The 20511-nt window shown below is 33.0% G+C and overlaps 1 protein-coding gene across 5 annotated transcripts; it reads right to left on the bottom strand.

The window, feature by feature from the left end:
- Positions 1 to 2744: 2744 nt before the first annotated feature.
- Positions 2745 to 13735, bottom strand: LOC105115216 (golgin subfamily B member 1-like). 5 transcript variants are annotated; one of them, XM_011012056.1, is made up of 12 exons: positions 13005 to 13175; positions 12834 to 12913; positions 12369 to 12494; positions 11455 to 11655; positions 11210 to 11332; positions 10954 to 10991; positions 10755 to 10878; positions 5014 to 10263; positions 4177 to 4332; positions 3895 to 3996; positions 3681 to 3823; positions 2745 to 3376 (listed from the first exon to the last, which is right to left on the bottom strand). In XM_011012056.1, exons 3-12 carry the CDS (start codon positions 12444 to 12446, stop codon positions 3094 to 3096), a joined length of 6498 nt encoding a protein of 2165 aa, XP_011010358.1. In that variant the 5' UTR covers positions 12447 to 12494; positions 12834 to 12913; positions 13005 to 13175; the 3' UTR covers positions 2745 to 3093. The 5 variants fall into 5 exon arrangements, with proteins under 5 accessions (XP_011010358.1, XP_011010355.1, XP_011010357.1 ...); XM_011012053.1 differs by having other exon boundaries at positions 12834 to 12919; XM_011012055.1 differs by lacking the exons at positions 12834 to 12913; positions 13005 to 13175 and adding an exon at positions 13498 to 13735.
- Positions 13736 to 20511: the final 6776 nt, after the last annotated feature.

The following is a 20511-nucleotide window of genomic DNA, read 5'->3' on the forward strand; positions in this document are numbered from 1 at the left end:
ATACCATTAGTGGATCATCTATCTTGACATTTATTTTTATTGTTGTTTAATCCTCATATTAATTTCACATCTTAAAATTCTTTTTAACTCATTATTATTATTATTATTATTATTAATTTATATGGTTCACTTCTATGTAGTTTGACTTTAATCTTATTGAATTATTTATTATTTTGATATTTTTATACTTAAAAAAAATATTAATATTTTAATTTCCAAACTTTAACCTTGAGGACAAGGTTGGTTCGAAGGGAAGGCAATTTTCAGGAGCTCAAAACAAAGAAGAGAATAGGAAGAAGGCATAACACGAGAGGACTTGATTTAAATAAGTTAATTGTTACCTGATGGACCGTTACTTAAACGCACTATTTCATTTAGCTTGGGGACCCATTGTTAAAAGTTATTAAATTAAGTGATTTTCTACGGGAAATAAAATAGATATAGTGATTCTCTAACGGGATACTCCGCATACTAAGATATTTTTTTGGAGAAGTCACATATTGCATACTTAGTACTTAGTTTAGTATTTTTATTATTATTTTCGTTTTATAAATTTGATTTATGCTATACTTTATTGACTTGACTGATTTCATATTATGATTCAAAGATTTAAAATCGGCGGGGTTTACTAATTCTTTTCTTTTCGTTGAAATCTGAAAAAGTTTTTATAAAACTCGTTTCCTTGAATGTGTTCAATTAATTACTTCTTTGGAATGCTAAAAAAAGATTTCTTGATTTTCTTTTATTAATACATACCCCAACTATTCTTTTCTTTTCTTTTCATTGATTTGATTATTTCAATGGATTCCGGGATTCATATTGAAAATAATCAGAAATCCAGGAATTGGAATCATAAGAGTAAGAGACCCCTTTTAACTATTCCAGATTAATTCGAACCAACACAAATCAAACATATAAAGAAAAGAAATCAAATTTAAACCTTATGTACATTCCATATAGATAATTAATATCTATTGTCTATATATCTATCTATATATGAATATGAAGATGACATTCTAGATTGATCCATATTAAGCCTAGATCTTTCAACAGTACAACTTTATATACTAGAATAACAAAAATAGATAGTATGGTAGTAAATATATTACTTTCTATCATATTATCAGATCTTATAGAATCCTGCTGATTCTAGTTCGCTCATTTCAGCTAAAACGCAAAATTGGAATTCTTTTCATTTTATTTCGTTAATTCTTGATATGGATAATAACTAAGAAGTCAAGTTTCATTTAAATTAATCACTTTGACTAACAGTTTTTATATATATTATAAGTAAAAAAGTAGTAGGAACTAGAATGAACAGTGCAGTAGCAATAAATACGAGAATATTTACTTTCATAGAACTAGAATGAACAGTGCAGTAGCAATAAATACGAGAATATTTACTTCCATAATCTCATCGTTTCGTTTTTCTTTACTTCATAATAATTCGGGATTTAATCCCATAAGAGATGAGAAATCTTTCGCCTATAAATTCAATGGGATGAATTCCATCTCGATGATATTGATCTGTTCCTTCTACATATTGTTTTAATATAATAGATTAATCATTACCATAGCTCCTTTTTACGTTGTGTTTTATTATGATGAATTATTCCCTTGTTCTTGCATGTTCTGGGAATTCATTTTAGAAGAAGTTGCTTACTATGAATGTGATAAACTTTGTCTGACATGATCATGAATAAAAATGATGAGTTGAATGACACTCCTGGAATCCAAGAAACCTAACGACCTTCTCTCTCCTGCTAACCCCTTTTCATGTCATCTATTGTTGGACCTTGAGAGTAATAACTCTTCCTTCACACTCATGCTAGCTATCTTTCTTAATGCCTTCTAGTGGATCAAATCCAAATTACTCGCTCTAGTGTTCTTTGTTTTCTTTGAGAGTTAATAGAAATTGTTTTTGAGTTGGGGGTTACTGTGAGAGATTCGTCAATGGCAACACCAACTTGATCAAGCTCAGATACAAGCTACCAGATGACAGTGATATTGGGCCAAAAAAGTTGTTAGTAGTTGTTGTGCGTTGTTCAAGTTATTTGTAGCTGGCAACAAAATCCCACCCTGTGATTTCCAGTGTATATGGAAGTAGAGCACGAATGGTCACAATGCCTAGTTTTGAATGTTGAAGTTGTAACTTGGCTTTTCCTTACTGACAGGTTAATCTAAACTTGTGTTATTCTAATGTTTTAAAGCTCTTGTCTGCATTTTGTGGAAGTAAGCCCCAAGCTTATGTCTGGTAGTAATTGGCAAATATATTGCTCTCTCTCTCTCTCTTCTGTGTGCGCTTGTACAGATACAGAGAATAGGTAAGAAGGAGAGAAGGAACATATAGAAACTTTCCTGCCTTCAATCTTGACTTGTTATGTTGTTTAGTGTGATCATCGAGGTGATGTTGAAAGGCGGGAGGGCTCATGCGCAATCTTGTGGTTGCAAGTAAAAAGTACTCTGAAGCTGCTTCAGCTGGTATTGGCGCCTCCCATATGCTGTGTGTGGCTTTGCTTTGATATGTTGTCATCACACTGCCTTCTGAAAAGGTACAGAGAAAGTGCAGCAAGCATCATTATACTTCATTTGATTTACGGCAGCTCAGATTGACCTTAAATTTGAAGCATTTATGGTTTTCTTAATCTTGGATTATATGGCCATTTTTTTTACTTGGTAGAGTGGACGGAAAGGCATTTTCAGCAGAGCAACGAGGACGAATTGGTTCAAGATAATTTGCCAGCTTTTTGAGTTACGAACCAAAATTGGTTTCGCTGATCAAAGAATTTGATTTGCTATACAGGATAATGAGTTACAGAAGAGACCAAAAAGGTCACAATGTTATAACTATACCTTATGATGCAAACAACCAGCAAAATGCAATTTTATTTACAGACGATGCATCTGCCTCTACGCTTTTGGCATCCATGTCGTATGGCAACTTGACTTGTGACAGATAATTAGCCAACGAATAGTAACCAGCAATCTACATAATTACGTAATGATGGAAGTATGGGAATATTAACTTCCGAACTCAGTAAATAGGATTTCTGAGACTGTAAATAAGGCACTATAGGAGGCTTGTCAAAATGGCTATGAGGAATGGTCCCCAAGGGAAGCAGATGAGGACCGGTTTAAGCATAGGGCTTTCTTTGATGCCCGAACATTCTTGAGGGTCATCGTGAGCTTCTGCCTCTCACCTTCAACCTCTGCAAATTGAAGGCTTAGCTGAGAATAGCGGTCATGCATCTCTTTTAGTTGAGTCTCCACAGTTGTATACCTTCCCTTTAGTTCCAGCATGTCCTTGATCAACTCATTGATGTCTCTAAAGCTTTTGAATACAGCTTCCTCGTCACTGTGTTGTTCAAAGAAAGAACTGGTGTGGAATGGGAAAATTTCACATTCATTAGCTTTCTTTTTGTTGAGTTTTTATCCTAGAATCTTGTTAGCTCTTCTAGTGTATAGCATCAACAAATATATGTTTCGCACGAGGGAAGTATCTATAAAAAAATATTATATGAAAATCTCTCCTATCATTCTTGAACAAGTTTGGCCATCTACTATGCAACCTAGTGCATGGCAAATGACCAAGGTTAAGAAGATCAGTTTCTATACTTCTACCAATGCCAAAAGCAATTATAGTGTCTCGGGTATTTTCAAAGCTGTATTAACTGGCATACCTCTGAAAAAGGATGCTTGATCTCTTCTTGGCTTGCAATGTTTCAGCAAGCTCAATTTCTAATGCAAGAACCCTCTCTAATGCGGTTCCACTCCCTGAGAATTCATTAAACAAGGGGAACATGCTTCCTAGTTCTTCATTGGCCTGAGCAAAGAGCAGGAAGTTAAGTATCCAGACGAAGAGAACTATTACACTAAAAGGTGGGGATAACTTACCTTCTGTAGCTTCATAAATTCACTTTGTAAACCTGGAAACTTTTGGTCAAAATCATGATCATCTTGCAACAACAGTGAATTCTCGTTTTTCATCCTTTCTAACTGCATGCAGAAAAAATAACATCAAATAGTAATCAGAAGTTAATGTTGCAAATTTGCATTTACCAAATGGCCCTATGGTGATCTAAGACCTACGTTCCATTTCTGTGAAAAAAGATAATTTGACAGATGAGCAATATGCAGGCATCATCTCCCTTGGTTTCAGAATGCAGATATGTGTACCTCATTACTTAAGTGGTCCATGCTAGACTTTAAACTTTCAGCTCTGAAATGATCATTGATGATAGCTAAATGCTTCATGTCACCATGCAGCAACCTGTCTTGATTTATAAGTTCAGAACTTTTAAGCCCATTCATCCCACAAGACACGAGAACATCCTGATAAGCGATTACACAAATAAATAGTTAGAGGCAAACCTTCCAACATTGTAAATTCTGCAATACAGAGAGGTTGAAGAATAAGGATGCCAAAATACAATTTTCTTTACAGAAATTCAATTTTTTTATTGGCTCGCTAAAAGATATGATATGCTCAAATACAAAATAGTAAACAAGAATTTCAAGGAAGTACAAGATCTAAAATGATACTGGAAATTTTTTAAAACAAAAACCACTACAAAAAAAAAAGGACACAGATATTTGATCACAATTACATTATTTCATGTCCTAGTTAGGTTTTCTTTTATTCAACAAGTTCTTCCAAAATAAAGTTCTGTTAGTTTTTCAGTGGAAAGTTACAAAACTTCAGAAACAGCAAAGCTCGGACTTTTGATATTGCAATCAAAGGTTTTTTTAACTAACACGTCACTAAATGATGATATAAGTGAAAGGTTGAATAGAGAGGTATACTAGCAGCATCTATAAAATTCCAATTGTAGATATGCAACATGATTCATTTAATTGAATTTTCTTCTCAATTTACAGTAACGCAGATAAATATCTATTACCATGAACCACTCACGTATATACTTGACTATCCTCCTGCTGTAACATAATTGAACTTAAAATACGCTGAACAAATTTTAAACAAGGCAACCAATTTTTCGCTTAATTCATCACCTGCTCAGGTTGCTCATGCATAAGTGTGCTCGAATGATCAACTCTGTCAACAGAGACAGGGAATGCAAGTTCTGCTTCTTCACAATTCCTCAAACCATCTTTTCCCAAGCACTTCTGGTTAGGATTCCTCGATGGATGATTTGAAGGGACTGTGTGTGCTCTTTTCTTTCCATAGTTCGAAGTGTCCACAATCAAGCAATCCACCTCGCAAGATGCATTATTTTGTTCTTCCTGCTTGTTCCCTGGTGATTTGGAATTCTCTAGCAATTCTTTCATCAAAGTGAGTTCAACAGCAATTTTTGACTTCTCCTCATAGCATTCTTCCAAAGAAGCTTCGAGTTTTTGTTTTTCTTCCTTGCAGCACTCGAGACTTATTAATGAGCATTCCATTTCAGCCTTCATCACGTCATAAGCCTTCACTTTTTCACGTTTGTCAGAAACTACAGATTGTAACTCAGCCTCCAATTCCAATATCTTCATTCCCAGTTCTTCATTTTTCTTCAGATGAGAAGCTTCAGATTTCTTCCTATTCTCAATCTCATCAATCGCATCTTGTAATTTCCATAGCATTTCCTCACTGTGCTTTTTGGAGATGGACAACTGCTGTTTCAGTTCTTGCAGCCTTGTTTCGTACTGCTCTTTGATAAATGCAATTCTTAAGGAATCCTGCACGGCCACAGGTGGTCCTTCAAGTTCTCTTTTTTCACGAGCCTGGATACACTCAGCATCAGCTTTGTCTTTGAGCTCTTTCAGATGGACAGACAAGTTTCTGAATTCTTCTGTCTTCAAAATCTGATCAGAGAGCCTCTGGTTAAGCTCATTGCAGTGCTTCTGCACCATCACTAATTCATCATAGTATCCTTCAAGCGTGATGATCTGAGCTTGCTGTTCATCCAATTTGGCTTCAAGTACTAGAACTTTTACTTCCAGCTCAACCTTGGAGAACACCAAATTATCAATCTCTTCTTCAGATGTCACCAACATGCACTTCAGCTTTTCAACCTCTTGAGAATGTTGAGTTTTATCCTCCATATAACTAAGCACAACATTTTGAGAGTTGTGCTTGACTTCCTCAAGTTCAGCTCTTACAACTCTATTTTTCTCGACAAGTAACCTGTTTTCAGCAATAGAAGCCTCTAGCTCAGACCGAACAGAGTTGAGATTTGCCAACAACCTTGTATTCTCTTCAGCATATTGGGTTTCACTTGCAAGACACCGATTGAGGGTTGTTTCCATGTCAATATGCTTCTTCTGAAGTTGGGCAACGAGCCTATCTGTGGAGTGTAGTTGATGAAGAAGCACTTCAAATCCACTGTCATATTGAGTCTTTGCAAAAATGAATTGAATATCAGCAGCTATTAGAGGTTCATGCATCTCAGACAACTGAGTTTTTAGTGCAGAAACACTGGAAGCTTCTTCACGAGCATTATTAAGACATTCTTCAGACTGCAACAGAAGACGGCAAACTCTTGCTTTCTCAGATTCTAGATCTGACACCAGGTGTTTGAGATGAGTCAATTCAGACTTGTGGTGATCAAACTGGAGCAACTGGCACTGCTTCTCGTTTAATTGTGAAGTTAGATCCACTATTGTACTCTGTAACCCCTCTCGCAAGCTTCTCTCATCATGCAGCTCATCATGCAGAGATTGCAAACCCTCTCTCAAACTGATCAAATCTGAAGCAAGATGGACAGACTCCTCAGTTTTATCCTGTAAGAACACCATCAAAGCTTGCTTTTCATTTTGCAAAGTATGCAGGCATTCTCTCAAACTGATTAGTTCTGATGCAAGCCTGGCAGATTCCTCTGTCTTATCCTGCAAACCTGCCATCAAAACTTGGCTTTCACAATGCAAAGATTGTGAACTCTCTTTCAAAATATTCAGCTCTGATGCAAGCTTGGAAGATTCCTCAGTTTTATCCCTCACAGATATCATCAGAGCTTGTTTTTCACCGTGCAGGGATTGCAAGCTTCCTTTCAAACTGTTTATCTCTGACACAAGCTTGGTAGATTCCTCCTTCGCATCTGTTGCGGAGGTCATCTGAGCTTCATTTTCATCATGCAGCGTCTGCAAACATTCTTTCAAACAGTTTAGTTCCATTGCAAGCCTGGCATGTTCCTCCTCTTTATACTGTGAAGATGCCATCAAAGCTTGATTTTCATCATGCAAAAATCGCAAATTTTCTTTCAAACTATTTAGCTCTGATGCAAGGTTGGCAGCTTCCTCAGTTTTATTTCGTAAAATTTCCATCAGAGCTTGGTTTTCATCATGCAGAGATTGTATGCTATCTTTCAAGTTGCTCAACTCTGAAGCCAGTTGAGCAGACGACGACTCCTTATCTTGTGAAGATGCCATCAAAGCTTGGTTTTTGTCATGCAGAGATTGCAAACTTCCTTTCAAACTCTCAAGTTCTGATGCAATCCCTGAGGACACCTCATTTTTATCCTGTATAGATGCCATCAAAGCTTGGTTTTCTATCGCAAGTTCTGCTGCAGCCAGTTTAGTCTTATCAAGTTCACTAGCAACAGTATTTAATGCCAAGATTTCATGACCAAGGTCCTGGTTCTTAGAAATAAGTTCTTTCAACTGAGCTTCCAAATGATCAAGATCAGAAAATAGCTCATTGTGTAGCTGTGCATATTTTTCTTCAACTTCAGAGCTAACTTTGAGTTTGTAAGCAATACCCTCAACATCCAACTGAAGCTGCTCAACCAAAGCATTTGACACATTGAATTTATCCACCATGTGCAGTATATCACGTTCAAACTTCTGTTTCACCAATGCAATCTCTGATTTAGCTGCAGTGATGGACACGTGAGCGATATCTCTCTCGTAAACCAGACCTTTCTTCTCTTCCATGAGCAGGAGAATCCTTTCACATGAATTATGCTGAAGCTCTTCCAATTGCATCATGACACCAGTTAAATCATGGGGCTTAAAATCATGATCGCCAGATTCACTAGGAGGCAAACCATTTATACTTTTTTCATAGGACACCAGCAAGTTCTGCAACTTACTCTCCATGAAATTGACTAGATCCTGCAGCTTTTCCTTCACAGAAGACAGATCATCAAATTCATTTCTGAAAGTTTTCAGCTCTTCCTGCAAAGAGAAGATCTCATTTTGAAGATCACAATTTTCTAGGGTTTTCTTTTCCAATAAAGATGCCAACTCCGTGTTCTCTGCAGCAGAAGCCTTATACATGCTCTCGTAACTTCTGTATTGCATCGCTAAAGACTCCCACTCAGCAATCTTCTGCAAAAGAAGGTGATTTTCACATGTGACATTTTGCAAATTTGCTTCCAAAACTTGGTTTTGCTGAGCCATATCACTGCACTTGGCAACACAAGTAGCCCTATGTTCATTTAAGGCATGAACATCATTCAGTGCAGAGTGCAGCTTTTGCGACAACAACTCCTTGGACTCAGTTGAAAGCTCTAGCTGCAGCATAAGTTTGCTTGTTTTCTCTCTCATGTATTTGACATCGTCACTGGCCTCAAGCAAAGTTTCCTGTAGAACATTTGAAAGTACATCCAAGTATAAATTATCAAAACGCATTTCACAAGCTTCTTCTTCAACCTTTCTGTAAAGCTCTTCCTGCAAATGTAGAGATCTTTTCAAGTCATCTAAAAGAATATCACCACCCAACTGCTGTTTTTTCTTCCCGACAAACTGATTTTGGAACTGAAAGAGTTTCCCCATGCCAACTTCACTTGAACCAGATCTCTGGCTCTCTGTGGTTATTGGGTTTCCTTCAAAGCATGATTGTGAAGAATCTACAAAAGCTTGCCGAATGAGATTCTCATTAGTCTCAAACATAGACAAAACCTGGACTGAGAGCAGTTCCAGATCCTTTTGTAACTGGTCGACAGCAATTGAATAATTCAGGCGTGCCCGTTTGAGTGCTGCCTCAGCAGTAACAGTCCTTCTTTCAAATTCCTTGTTCAGAGAATCCAAATCACGTTTTTCTTCAACAAGTCTCAATAGCTGGTCATTCAGATCTTGGCGCATTGTATCCATCTCTTCCTTCGTGGTTGCAGCTGCATACAAGCAACTAGCATGCTCATTTCTGAGATTCTGCAACTCCCCCAGCATCTGCCTCTGATGTTCCTCAAGCTCCTGGACAAGAGCTTCATAGTAACATTCCATCTGGTCCATTTTCTTTGCAAGGCTCTCCTGTTCAGCTTTTGATTCATCCAACTCCCTCAGAAGTTCAAATATTTTTCCTTTCATTGCATTGGTAGTATCCATAGAGTCAGGCTCATGAGAAACCAAGCCAGGAATGTTAAGACAATGAAGCATGCCTAGTTCGGGTTGATATAAGTCCACATCAAAGCCAGATTCACTTACAAACTGGCTATTTTTATGTAAACTCATTTCTCTGATCTCCTTCAGGCTAGATCCTTCACAAGGTACCAGGTGGTTACTGGAAATTGGCAGCCCTGTTCCTTGCTTAAGATCCTGCAGCACACCAATCAACTCCTCTACATCTGAGCGAAGGAATCTGAAGTCACTTTCATGGCATCCCAAGCATGCATTATTTTGAAGCTCTTTTATCTTATCTTCCATGGATAAAAGCCCCTTTATCCATCTGAGCTTCAATTCTTGAAATTTGTGATCCTGTAGGGGTTCTGTAGCATTTCTGCTGCTAAATGGAGGGCATAATTGAGAAACCTTCAACTGTTCAAGATCAGCTTTCAACTTTGAACACTCCAACTTCAGTACAGACACTTCTTTCGCCATCTCTTCTCCAGAAGCAATCTCAGAGACAAGTAGCGTGGCAAATTTTTGGGCTTCATAACCTATTTCATCAGCATGACCCTGTAAGGAGCTTACCTCCTGTTTAAGCTCAAGAACACATGACTCAGCCACTTCCAAGCTTCCTCTAAGCCTACCATTCTCTTCATAAGCAGCTGCCAAGTCATTATCTGCAGAATAGTCTGAACTCCAGGCATGAACCCAATCATTCGTCCCCTGTGCCAAAAATCGATGATCAGAAGGATCCCCTTTTTCCAGCTGAGGACTTTGGCTGAGGGAAAGTCCAGCTAAGTCACCAGAGATGGTACTCTTAAGGCTATCAATTTCATGTGTGCTGGAAGTATCATGCTTCTCCGCGTATAAACTCTCTGATGTATTGGAAGAGCCATCAAATCCAACAGCTGAGTCTGCATATTCTTCATTTGGCCCCACCTCTTCTTCGAGTGAAGCAAGGTCTTTAGATTTTTCTTTAAATCTAACTCTGATATTTACCTATAAATCAGGCCAAAAAAATAAATAATCTTATTGTTGATTCAAATCATGATGAAAGAGAACCATTTCAATCATCGGGAGACACTAAGGCAAAAGAACAAGGACTTCAAACATAAATATCAAGTTGCTCTGTTTCACATGCAATTCAAAAGCACTAATAGTACATGCATGCATCATTCCTCAAATTCTACTACTGCATCAACTCAGTTATTAAAACAAACGCAAAAAAGATGCCCCACTGATTTAAAACAGATCTTATCATCCAACAGCTGGCAGACACAAGGCATGAACAACATGAGAAATTTAAATTATATAGTTTTAAGAGGAAAATGTGTAAGCAAGAATATGCAGCAGGTAACATAAGCTCATACTTACAAGGTTATGTGAACAGAGCAAACAACATTCCTTTAGATTCAGGAAAAATTGAGAAAGCAGTTCATAGTGTGCAATGGAAGCATGGTTATGTAAATATAACAAATGATCTAACCAACCTTATCTATATTATCACTGATAATCCCTTCAGCAGATGATACTTTTCCACTAGAGGATTCATCAGGGCTATTTTGGTCAGTCTGCAACCCCCTCTCTCTGAGTTCCCTCTGCTGCTCAAACTCTCTGGAAGCAATTAAATTGCAGATAAGTGGTTGAAGAAGACAAGCATTAAGTTTGCGTGTTTTTATGTATTATTACCGGAAACCAGTTTTTGAAGTGAGGAGCTGTACAGTGACCTGGAAATGAACAACACAACCATTAAGATATGTTGCAGTAAATGATAAATCTCCAAAACTGAGAAAAAAAATTCCTAAAAGAGGCTGGAATAAGATGCATGTAGAGAGTAGATATAGTTAGGATCACCCAATTATATCATTATATGACACAATAGAAGTGTATTATTAAACCAACTTGCTTAAGACAATGTTAAGAAAGCATATTCAAGAACTCTCACATGCAAAGTAGTTCCGGAATCAGATCCATGAAGAGGCAGGGCAACAACCGAAGGTTTTAATGCATCAGCATAATCAGCAAGGTTGATGGTAGCCTCACCAAGGACACTAGATCGTGATGAACCCTGATGTTCGTCAGATTCAGGTCAAATAGAATTAATCTCAGGGCATTTACAAGAATTAAAGAACAATCTGCTATAAAGATGTCAAGGGACCACATGATAAAATAGGGGAAATAAGATATTACCATCGAAATGACAAGCTTATAGAGTTTTTCATCATATCGCTTGGTTTTAACATCTTGAAGAAGCCTTGTGGTCTCATAGATAGGATCTGCCCATTTGCAGGTCCCGTTTCTTACATTGACTTTAGTTGTTTTTGCAGTTGCTTTTCCAGAATCAGCAAGAATGAAAGATATAAAAAGTTTATCCCATCCTGGATGAGGAATCTGTATTATGTGAAAGGGATAAGAGATTTAATCATTGCAAAGAACAATAAGTGTCAGATGCAAAGATAAAACAATATTTTCAATCAAGCAATAAGAACATGCAAATTAAGCCATAGCTATAATGAAGCTCAAACTCAATATTATGCAAAATAGTGACTGATGTGAGCTGCATACTTCACCATTTCTGTTAACCATCAAACAAAACCAGTACATGTCTTAAGGTAGCTGGTTCGGTTTTGGTTACAGAGTAATAAACGTCTGTATTATTGAAAATGTGAAAAGAACAATAATTCATTTTCTTTTCTGTTAACAGATTTTAGAAAGCTGAGTGTTTTAGATATGCCCATCCCCACTCTCAGAATTTTCACCAGGCCAATTCTCTGACTTCACAACCAAGATGATAAATACTTGTGGCATTCGCCACTCTATGGCATTGTACAATAGAATAAATAGATTGCTAGAATCAGATCATTAATGAATATGTAAGCTTGTTGAATGCACATCTGATTAGTTAATTGATGTAGCACATTATTAATTGAAAAGCCTGTATACAAGCATAAACATAGGCCGATAGCCATATATGTGCGCACCCAAGTCAATCAAAAAATTGATGACATTCTTGCGTCTATTTCATGTGTGATTTAATAAAATTCATCGAGATAGTAGTAAGCAACAGCAAGACAGATATTAACATTGTTAAGACCAAATCTTACATGTGTGGCATGGAACTGCAACCGAAAGACCACTTTCACTTTAGTTTTCTCAATCTTCCACCTAGTAATCCTCGACATTGCTGGATAAGAAACTAATTTATCATCTGCTGAATGACAGTTCAAACCCTGCAAGATCAAACACAATCACCAGACATACAAGCAATATTCACAACACTGCCATCACTGTAATCCTACAAATCCCAGAACTATAGAAATCTTAAAACACACCAAAAAGCCACAAGAAAAGATAAAATTAAAACAAAGAAGGCAAATTCATGGGCCTTAGATCGTTGAGCTAGTCAAACTAATTGATCAGGTCAATTTGAGTAAACAAGACAATGAACACTACAGCAACTTATTTTCCTCCGTTTCTCAGCAACCAAACAGAATATAGGAGAATGCATGCCCCCTCCCCCACCCCAACCCTCAAGGAAAAAAGAAAAAAAAAAAAAAAAAACCTCGTACCTGATGCACAAACTTTTCTAAAACGCCAAACCCAAAAGTTATTCAAAAAAATTCCCACGATTAGAAAAGGCAGCTTCGATCTAATCCTTGTAAAACACACAGAATATTTATTTATTTTTTTCAAAACTCAACAGAACAAGAAGACAAATAAGAATCAAATGCACAACCCACTTCAACTGTGAGAAGACCGACAAGAAAGAGTAATAGAGTAAAAGAGAATCCGGAGCCAAATGCCTGACTAAATGTCGATAAATTTGCACCCCTTTTAATCTAATACGCTATTTATATAAAAAAAAAAAAGGGAAAAAGAAATCACTGCTTTCTTTCTTCTTTTTTTCCAACTAAAAGACAAAACAAGTGCTAAAACACAGTTCGACAGATTTTACCTTATAATAACTTCTTTTTTCAAAAGAAAAAAAAATAAAGTAGAAAGAAAACGCCAAGAAATGCACAAACCAGAAAATGCAGGCAGGGTTAAAAAAATCTAAGTGACACTTGAGATTCAGATCATACCAACTTCTAAATTAAAGAAAACAAAGATGACAGACACACTTACAGTTGTGGAGCGTGAACAAAACAAGGGGAAATAAAAAAGGGAGGGAGTGGGCACGAAGTTGTGGATCTACAGGTGCTTAGAGTGGAAGGGAGAGTAGGGAATCCTTACAGGGAAGGTTCGTTCTCCTTCTCAATCCTCCCTATGCGTTGTCTCACACTCTGACTCTCTTCGGACAAAGAGAGAGAGATTTACGTTTTTATTTGTCAAGTGTTTGTTGCTTGTGTGCTTGCTTGTGTCTTGAGGTGGTTGGGATTTTTTTAAAGAACGTGAAAATAGGAATTTTAAAATGGTGTTAAAAGGGAGGCCAGTAGGTTTAATTATAAATTATAAATTATAAATATAAATTCAAGAAATAAAAAAGGTGAAATGGAGGGGGCGGTCGAAGGTGAAATATCAGCTCCCAAGATTTCTAGATTATAATATTATATACTCTTATGACTTGAAGAGGAGAAAAGAGACATCCCGCCAAGCTTACAAAAACTGTTCTCCTCAATCTTAATTAATTATTTATTAGAATCATCTTATTATTATTATTATTATATTGATTGACGATGATGAGATATACTGCTCTTTTTTTGTATATTATATATATTATTGTGGCCCGCTGGACCACCGACTGGTAGGGTTTTATTGACAGGTGGAATTTTTACTTTAGCAGATTTTTTATTTGATGACATGCACATGCTACATGCTCTCTGCTTTATGCCATCTTTTTTTTTTTTTTTATGCCATCTTGATTAGGGTTTATTTGGTATTATATTTAAAAAATATTAAAAAATTTATTTTTAATTAATATATTTTTTAATTATTTTAATATACTGATTTTAAAAATAATCTTTAAAAAATTAAAATATATTATTGAAATACTTTTTTAAGTAAAAAATACTTTTAAAAATAATTGCAATTACATTCATAAATATAATCATTTAAAAAAAATTATAAATTTTAAATTCATTTTTTTAATTTCATCATATTAGGGATTTTAGATTCGTTAATAGGAACACTCCTTCTATAATTGAAGTTTGCAGTTCCAGTTCCTTAAAAATGAGCTGACCTAGATTTATTTTGATTTGTATCAAATTCAAGAATGAAAAACCATGCATGAAGGTGTTCGATCTTTCGACGCATCTGTCTGAATGGACTTACCAAGTTCTCAATTTCATTCCAAAACAAAAGTTTTATCAATTACATCCCTAGTTTTTTTAGGACTTGTAAGATATTAATAGATATTTACTAAAGGCACAATCAAAATAATATGGCCCGTTGGATGCTAAATTGATAAAATATTTTGTTTTGAGACTATATTGATAATTAAGTAACAAATTAGGAATAACATTAAAAAAAAAAATTCATTTTAGACCATGGAAAATATCCTGAAAAACAAAACATGCACAACTTATTTTTGTTGAAGATATTTTAGTGGTAGTACGTATTTATTACAAATTGCATGTAGTTTTATAACCATTTAAAAGAACATAAACTAGTAACAGTTAGTTAAAACAAAATCCTAATATATATACTAAATAAATAATAATATTTTAAAATTATACTTGAATCACCAAAGATCTAGCGGGCATATATATATATATATAATAACTATTTTTATATCTTGTTTAGTTATGATGGATATAATAAAATAAAATATATAAAAATACATATTTTTTTACTATTAATATGTATTATTATCAAACTTATATATTTTTAAAATATTTTTTATTTTAATTTATATCGAGTGTTGAAATTAATAATATTATAATAGCATTAGTTATACAACTAAGATTAACTTGGCAAGTAAATATGGGGCCTAAACTGGTTCGAGTTGAAAAAAAAATGATAAATTGACTTGATCTAGCTCCATCAAAAACTCAAGTCATCTCAAGATAAAATACGAGTAAGAAAAACTATTGATTTTTATGAAAAAAAATAAAAATGTTGGGTTAGTTAAGTTGACCCTCCCAACCTATGACCTGAAACTTTATATTAGGCTGACTCGGGTCAACTTGGGTTAACTTGACATGTGACTCGAACTTTGACTAGTGATCCAAGTTTTCCCGAATCTACCCTTATTTAGGTTTTAAAATTATAAAAATAATTTTTTTTTTTTTTGTACATGTCTTAATTAGATAATTTTGAAATTGAGAATTTTTTACAGGGATATCTTAGAAATAAAAAATTAAAACAGTATTGTTTTTGAAGACATATCCTCTTTTACCTCTATTTTTTGAAGTATATAAATTCATTCCAAAACTATGCACGAGATAAATTTATTTTTATGTATTTATATTTGTCTTCATTTTTTCTATCCTAAGACAGTAACCAAATGCTATCTTATAATGAATATGTAAGATAAGATGAAACCCTTGAACTTGGCAAATCACGATCCTTGAATTAATTATCTTAAAATCCAGAAATTTATTGATTATGATTTTTTTTTATATTAGTATAAATAGCTTTGTACTTTTAGTCTAAAGCTTTTCATAATGCATTTACACTCTTGATTGAATAATGCACATCATAAAATGTGTTGTCCAAGTGATTCAAGATATAGTTCATGCACACAAAATAATAATAATTTCATGTGTTCATAACTACCATAACAATAGCGTCACACGTGTATGGCGTCGTGGCGATCATCCACCCTCCAAGAAAATATAAAGGTCTATCTGGAAAATATAGAAAGACAAGGAATTCTTATTTCTTATCAGTAAAATATAAAATGGAGTCGCCACCTAGTAATTTGATTACTAGGAACCTTAACTGGTCTCAGAGATGGAGTACGTAGACTGGTTACATAAAGGAAATGTATTAGTACTCCAAATATGTCCTACCTAAGGTAATCTGCATTGTTTTATGGTCTGATAAAAACCTTTAAGAAAAAAATTAAAATATATTTTACGTATAAATTTGTAATCCATGGTTCTAAAACCAAACAAAAATATTTTTTGATTTTTTTTAAAATATTGGTCAACGTTCTCTTGACTTTAATAAACTGATTATTAACGTTAAAATGCACACTAAACACATTTTATTTTTTGGAGTATAATAAAAAAAACACGTATGATTTTTTTAACTTTGAGACACTTGACCGTATGCACAAAAAAATATATATTTTTTTAATTTTTAGTTAAAAAAAATCAAGTATTTTCATACCTAATTTGTATTGTTACGGTGTATTTAATTGGAATGAGCTAGCACAACCCAATATAAAAAAAATAGGTCAACACCAGCCCAACATAAAAATGGGCCAGCACTGGCCCAAAAAACTATAATTGGTTGGTTACTGTGCAAAGCACAATAACCAATGAATTATTCATTTGCTGCAGAATATAAATTACTAACGTTCTATATGTAAATATAAAAGGAAAAGGAAAAAAAAAAAGAAAATGGGGCAGTGAAGGAGAGAAGATTACTTGGTGTGAAAGGGGATGGTTGTTGTCATTTACAGTGGCGGAGACAATGGTTGGACCCAGTGGCGCTGCTTTACCGATGCTTCCCCTCTGTTTTTCTTTTCCTTTATTTTTGTTTCGCTCTTTCTCTCTTTCTTCTTCTTTCTTCTTCTTCTTTTCTCCTCCTCCTCTTCTTTCTCTCTATTCCTCTGTTTTCTTTTTTTTTCCTCCTATGTTTTTTTTCTTCTTTTCTTATGCTCTATTTTTTTCCTTATCTTTCTCTCTTCTTCTTTATTTCTGTTCTTTCTCTCCCTTTTTTTTTGTTGGTCCCCTCTGTCTCCTTTCTTCCCTGTATTTATAGGGGAGAAAAGGAAGCCTACACCCTTGCCTAGTCAATGGTGCAGGGGTAGGGTGGTTGGGGCGACTACTGTTCAGTCGTTCCTCTACCACCCTAGGAACACCTCTCCTCCCCTCACTCTAAGACGTGGAAAGATTTTGTGCAGGTGGAGAGGTCCTTGATGAGTATTTTTTGAGAGAGAGATGATGATGGAAAATAAAGAAAGAAAAATCTTCTTCTTCCCCTACTTCGGGTGTCCAGGGGAAGATGAAAAGCTAAAGTGTCGTTCAAAACAACACCGTTTTGAGCTCTCTTTTTATGAATAGTGTATGAAATGATGTTTTTTAGCTAAAATATGTTGTTTCATTTAAATAAAAACGACACCAAACTTATGTCAAAGTCCAAATCGGCCTTAAATTTGTAATTTGTTTAATCAAGTCCTAAATTGTAATTTTGATTTAAAAATTAATGTAATTATATCCCTGCCAAAAATCAAACAGCGACCCTAAAGTTAGCCACCTTTTTCACTTTAATCCTTGGTTTTGAATTTATGCAATTTGACTCTTAATTGATTAATAAACTTATAATTTCATCGACTCCTAATTCAATTTAATTACAATTCCTTTGTTTACGTGCATTTTTCATTTGAGTTTTTAGTTTTGGATTTCTTCAATTAAGTTTCTAATTGGCTATTAAACTTTAATATTTAAGTAATTAAATCACTGATTTGATTAAATTAACTCTAAAAAATTATAATTTGACCCCAGAACTTTAATTTTTTCCAATTAAAGCCCAAATTAACTCCAAAATTGATTTTTCTTGAAATCAAACCCTCCATAAATTCAATTAAACCTTCAATAACATTTAATTGAGTCCATAAACATCTGATTTTGAATTTTTCTTTCTTAAATTGAATTTAAAACAAATAGAATTTTATTATTTAAATGGACGCGGCTCCCCCTCATGTCAAATAACTTTGTTCATTTAGGAAAATAACGTTTTTTAAAGTGATTTTGATGAAATATATATTTTTAAAAAGTAAATTATTTATTGTGTTTGTTAATATTATAAAATATAAATTGAAAAAAATTAATATTTAGTTATACTACAAAAAATAAACTGGAAAATTAATTTTTAATATTTTTCTAGTTTATTAAGAAAATATGGACTAAATTTAACATGAAAAAGTTGAAGAGAGAAGAAATTAAAATAAATTAATTTCATAAATTATTTTAAATAAAATAAATTGCAATTAGAAAAATGTTTAAAATATGACAAATAAAAAAGTTAAAAGAGGATGAGATTAAAAACATTTTAATTTCATAAATTATTTCAAATATAATAAATAACAATAAAAAGAATATTGGATCAAATTTGATAGATAAAAGATTGAAAATGAATAAAATTAAAATAAATTTTAATATTATAAATTATTTTAAATAAAATAAATAAAAATAAAAATAAAAACCAAATATGAATCATTAACAAACCAGTTTCAGTGCTTTCTAGGTAGTCAAATGGAAGGAAAGAAATATGAATATTAATTCAATGGACTACGTTTTTGGACCTGACATTTGAGGTTATATATTAACACCTATAAACATGTTTCTTTAAAATTTGATGCATAGTTATATAGTAAAATATGATCCATTGTTATTCTGTTTAGAGAAACCATATACGACCGAACATTTGAAGGTTATATATTGTCACTTAAAGACATGTTTATTTAGAAATTAATGTCTAGTTATAGAAAAAAATATGATTATTGCTGTAGTTAGAGTAATCGTAATTTTTTTACTCTGAATTTGACTTTAAAAATGAGTGTACAATCTATATTTATGATCAAAATAATTGATTTAAATTATTAAAGTTTGTGAATAATTTATAAATGTATTTTTAGACTTTTAAATCTTTGAAAGTGCTGATATTTTGATAAAATAAGTGAATTAATTGTAAAAATTATGTATTAAGTGTGTGACACTTACCCTCTATTTATTTTTATTTTCAATTATTTGGAAGAAGTTTAAAATGTTAAGGGGTTATTTTAGAAGTTTATAGTTAATTTCTAGACTTTAATATTTCAATAATTAGATCAATTTATGATCCTAGATTTGTTGTATATTTAGTTTTATTTGACATTAAAATTAAGTTATTTTATGTCAGATAATTTATATTTAGTTTATTTAATTTATGATTTAAAATATTTTTTATGAATTATTATTTTGATTATGATATCTTAATTGGAATTAAAATATCTTGCATGTTCATAAGACATGCGGTGTTGTGATGCAAAAAAGATATTTTCATAATTTTTGAGTTTTGGACGTGAAAAATATATAATGATATCTATTTTGTATAAAAAATCCTATCCTATCATGCCATATTTCTATTTTGGTGTTTTGATAATTCTTAATTTCATCATATATTTTAAACTAATTTAAATTTTAAAATGGAATACCAAAATAATGTTGTAATCTTTTAATTAAAAAAATATCAATATACATTATAATAAACAATGATTTATTTATTTATTTTTATTTCTTATAACATTATGATATATTATGATATGTAAAATATATTTTTAATCTCTATGATATGATATGTAAAATATATTTTTAATCTCTAACTTGCTGGTGAGTAAATTGATTCAAAGATTTTGGTGATTATTATTTGTGAGATATCCAATCAAAACTAGCAACTATTTCATGGCTATAGTTTTTATTTCAATATAGTTAAAATTTATTTATATATTTTAAAAATATAATAAACTAAATTAAGAAATTATCAAACTTTCTAAAAACTATTCAATTTTTTAAAAAAAAATACAAACACTTCAATTTAATAAATAATAAAAATATTAATTATAAATAATTTAAAATAACACACTATAAATTATAAAAATAAATAATGATATTAAGTAGTAAATAATACATGGGCGAAGCATAAACCAAAAATCTAATATCAACTAATATTATAAAGACACCCATTAAAATAAACCTATTTTTAAATGAAGTATTCTCACAACTAAACATCACGATGACCAATTAAAAATAAATTATTTAATTGAAAAAAGAATAGATATCTGACATCTTATTCTTTTAGAGAAAAAGTTCTTATTCAAGGAGTCGCCACCTAATAATATGATCACTAGAAAACCTAAATAATCAATAGAAATTTTATGGTATGAGACTAGTTACACAAAAGAAAAGATATTATCACCTCTTAAACGTCCTACCTAAGATAGGTTGTATTGCTGGTTTTGTCCAAAATTGCTAAGAATTTGTTCTCTTTTTTCTTTTTTTATTCTTCCTTTCATGTTCCTGACTTTGGTGTTAGTGAACAATTCTTACAAAATTTTCTAATTTTGATTTTGGTAAATATCCCATAAATCCAAAAAAT

Source organism: Populus euphratica, unplaced genomic scaffold (genome assembly GCF_000495115.2).
Source record: "Populus euphratica unplaced genomic scaffold, PopEup_1.0 scaffold657.1, whole genome shotgun sequence".
In the NCBI taxonomy this organism is placed as follows: Eukaryota; Viridiplantae; Streptophyta; class Magnoliopsida; order Malpighiales; family Salicaceae; genus Populus; species Populus euphratica.

What these genes read in the sequence shown, in the direction of transcription:
- LOC105115216 (XM_011012055.1), bottom strand. Translation starts at nt 12,446, where the DNA reads ATGTCGAGGATTACTAGGTGGAAGATTGAGAAAACTAAAGTGAAAGTG. An exon ending in TGCAGTTCCATGCCACACAT is followed by an intron (nt 11,656 to 12,368) that starts GTAAGATTTGGT and finishes CACATAATACAG; the next exon opens with ATTCCTCATCCAGGATGGGA. An exon ending in ATTCCGGAACTACTTTGCAT is followed by an intron (nt 10,992 to 11,209) that starts GTGAGAGTTCTT and finishes GTTCATTTCCAG; the next exon opens with GTCACTGTACAGCTCCTCAC.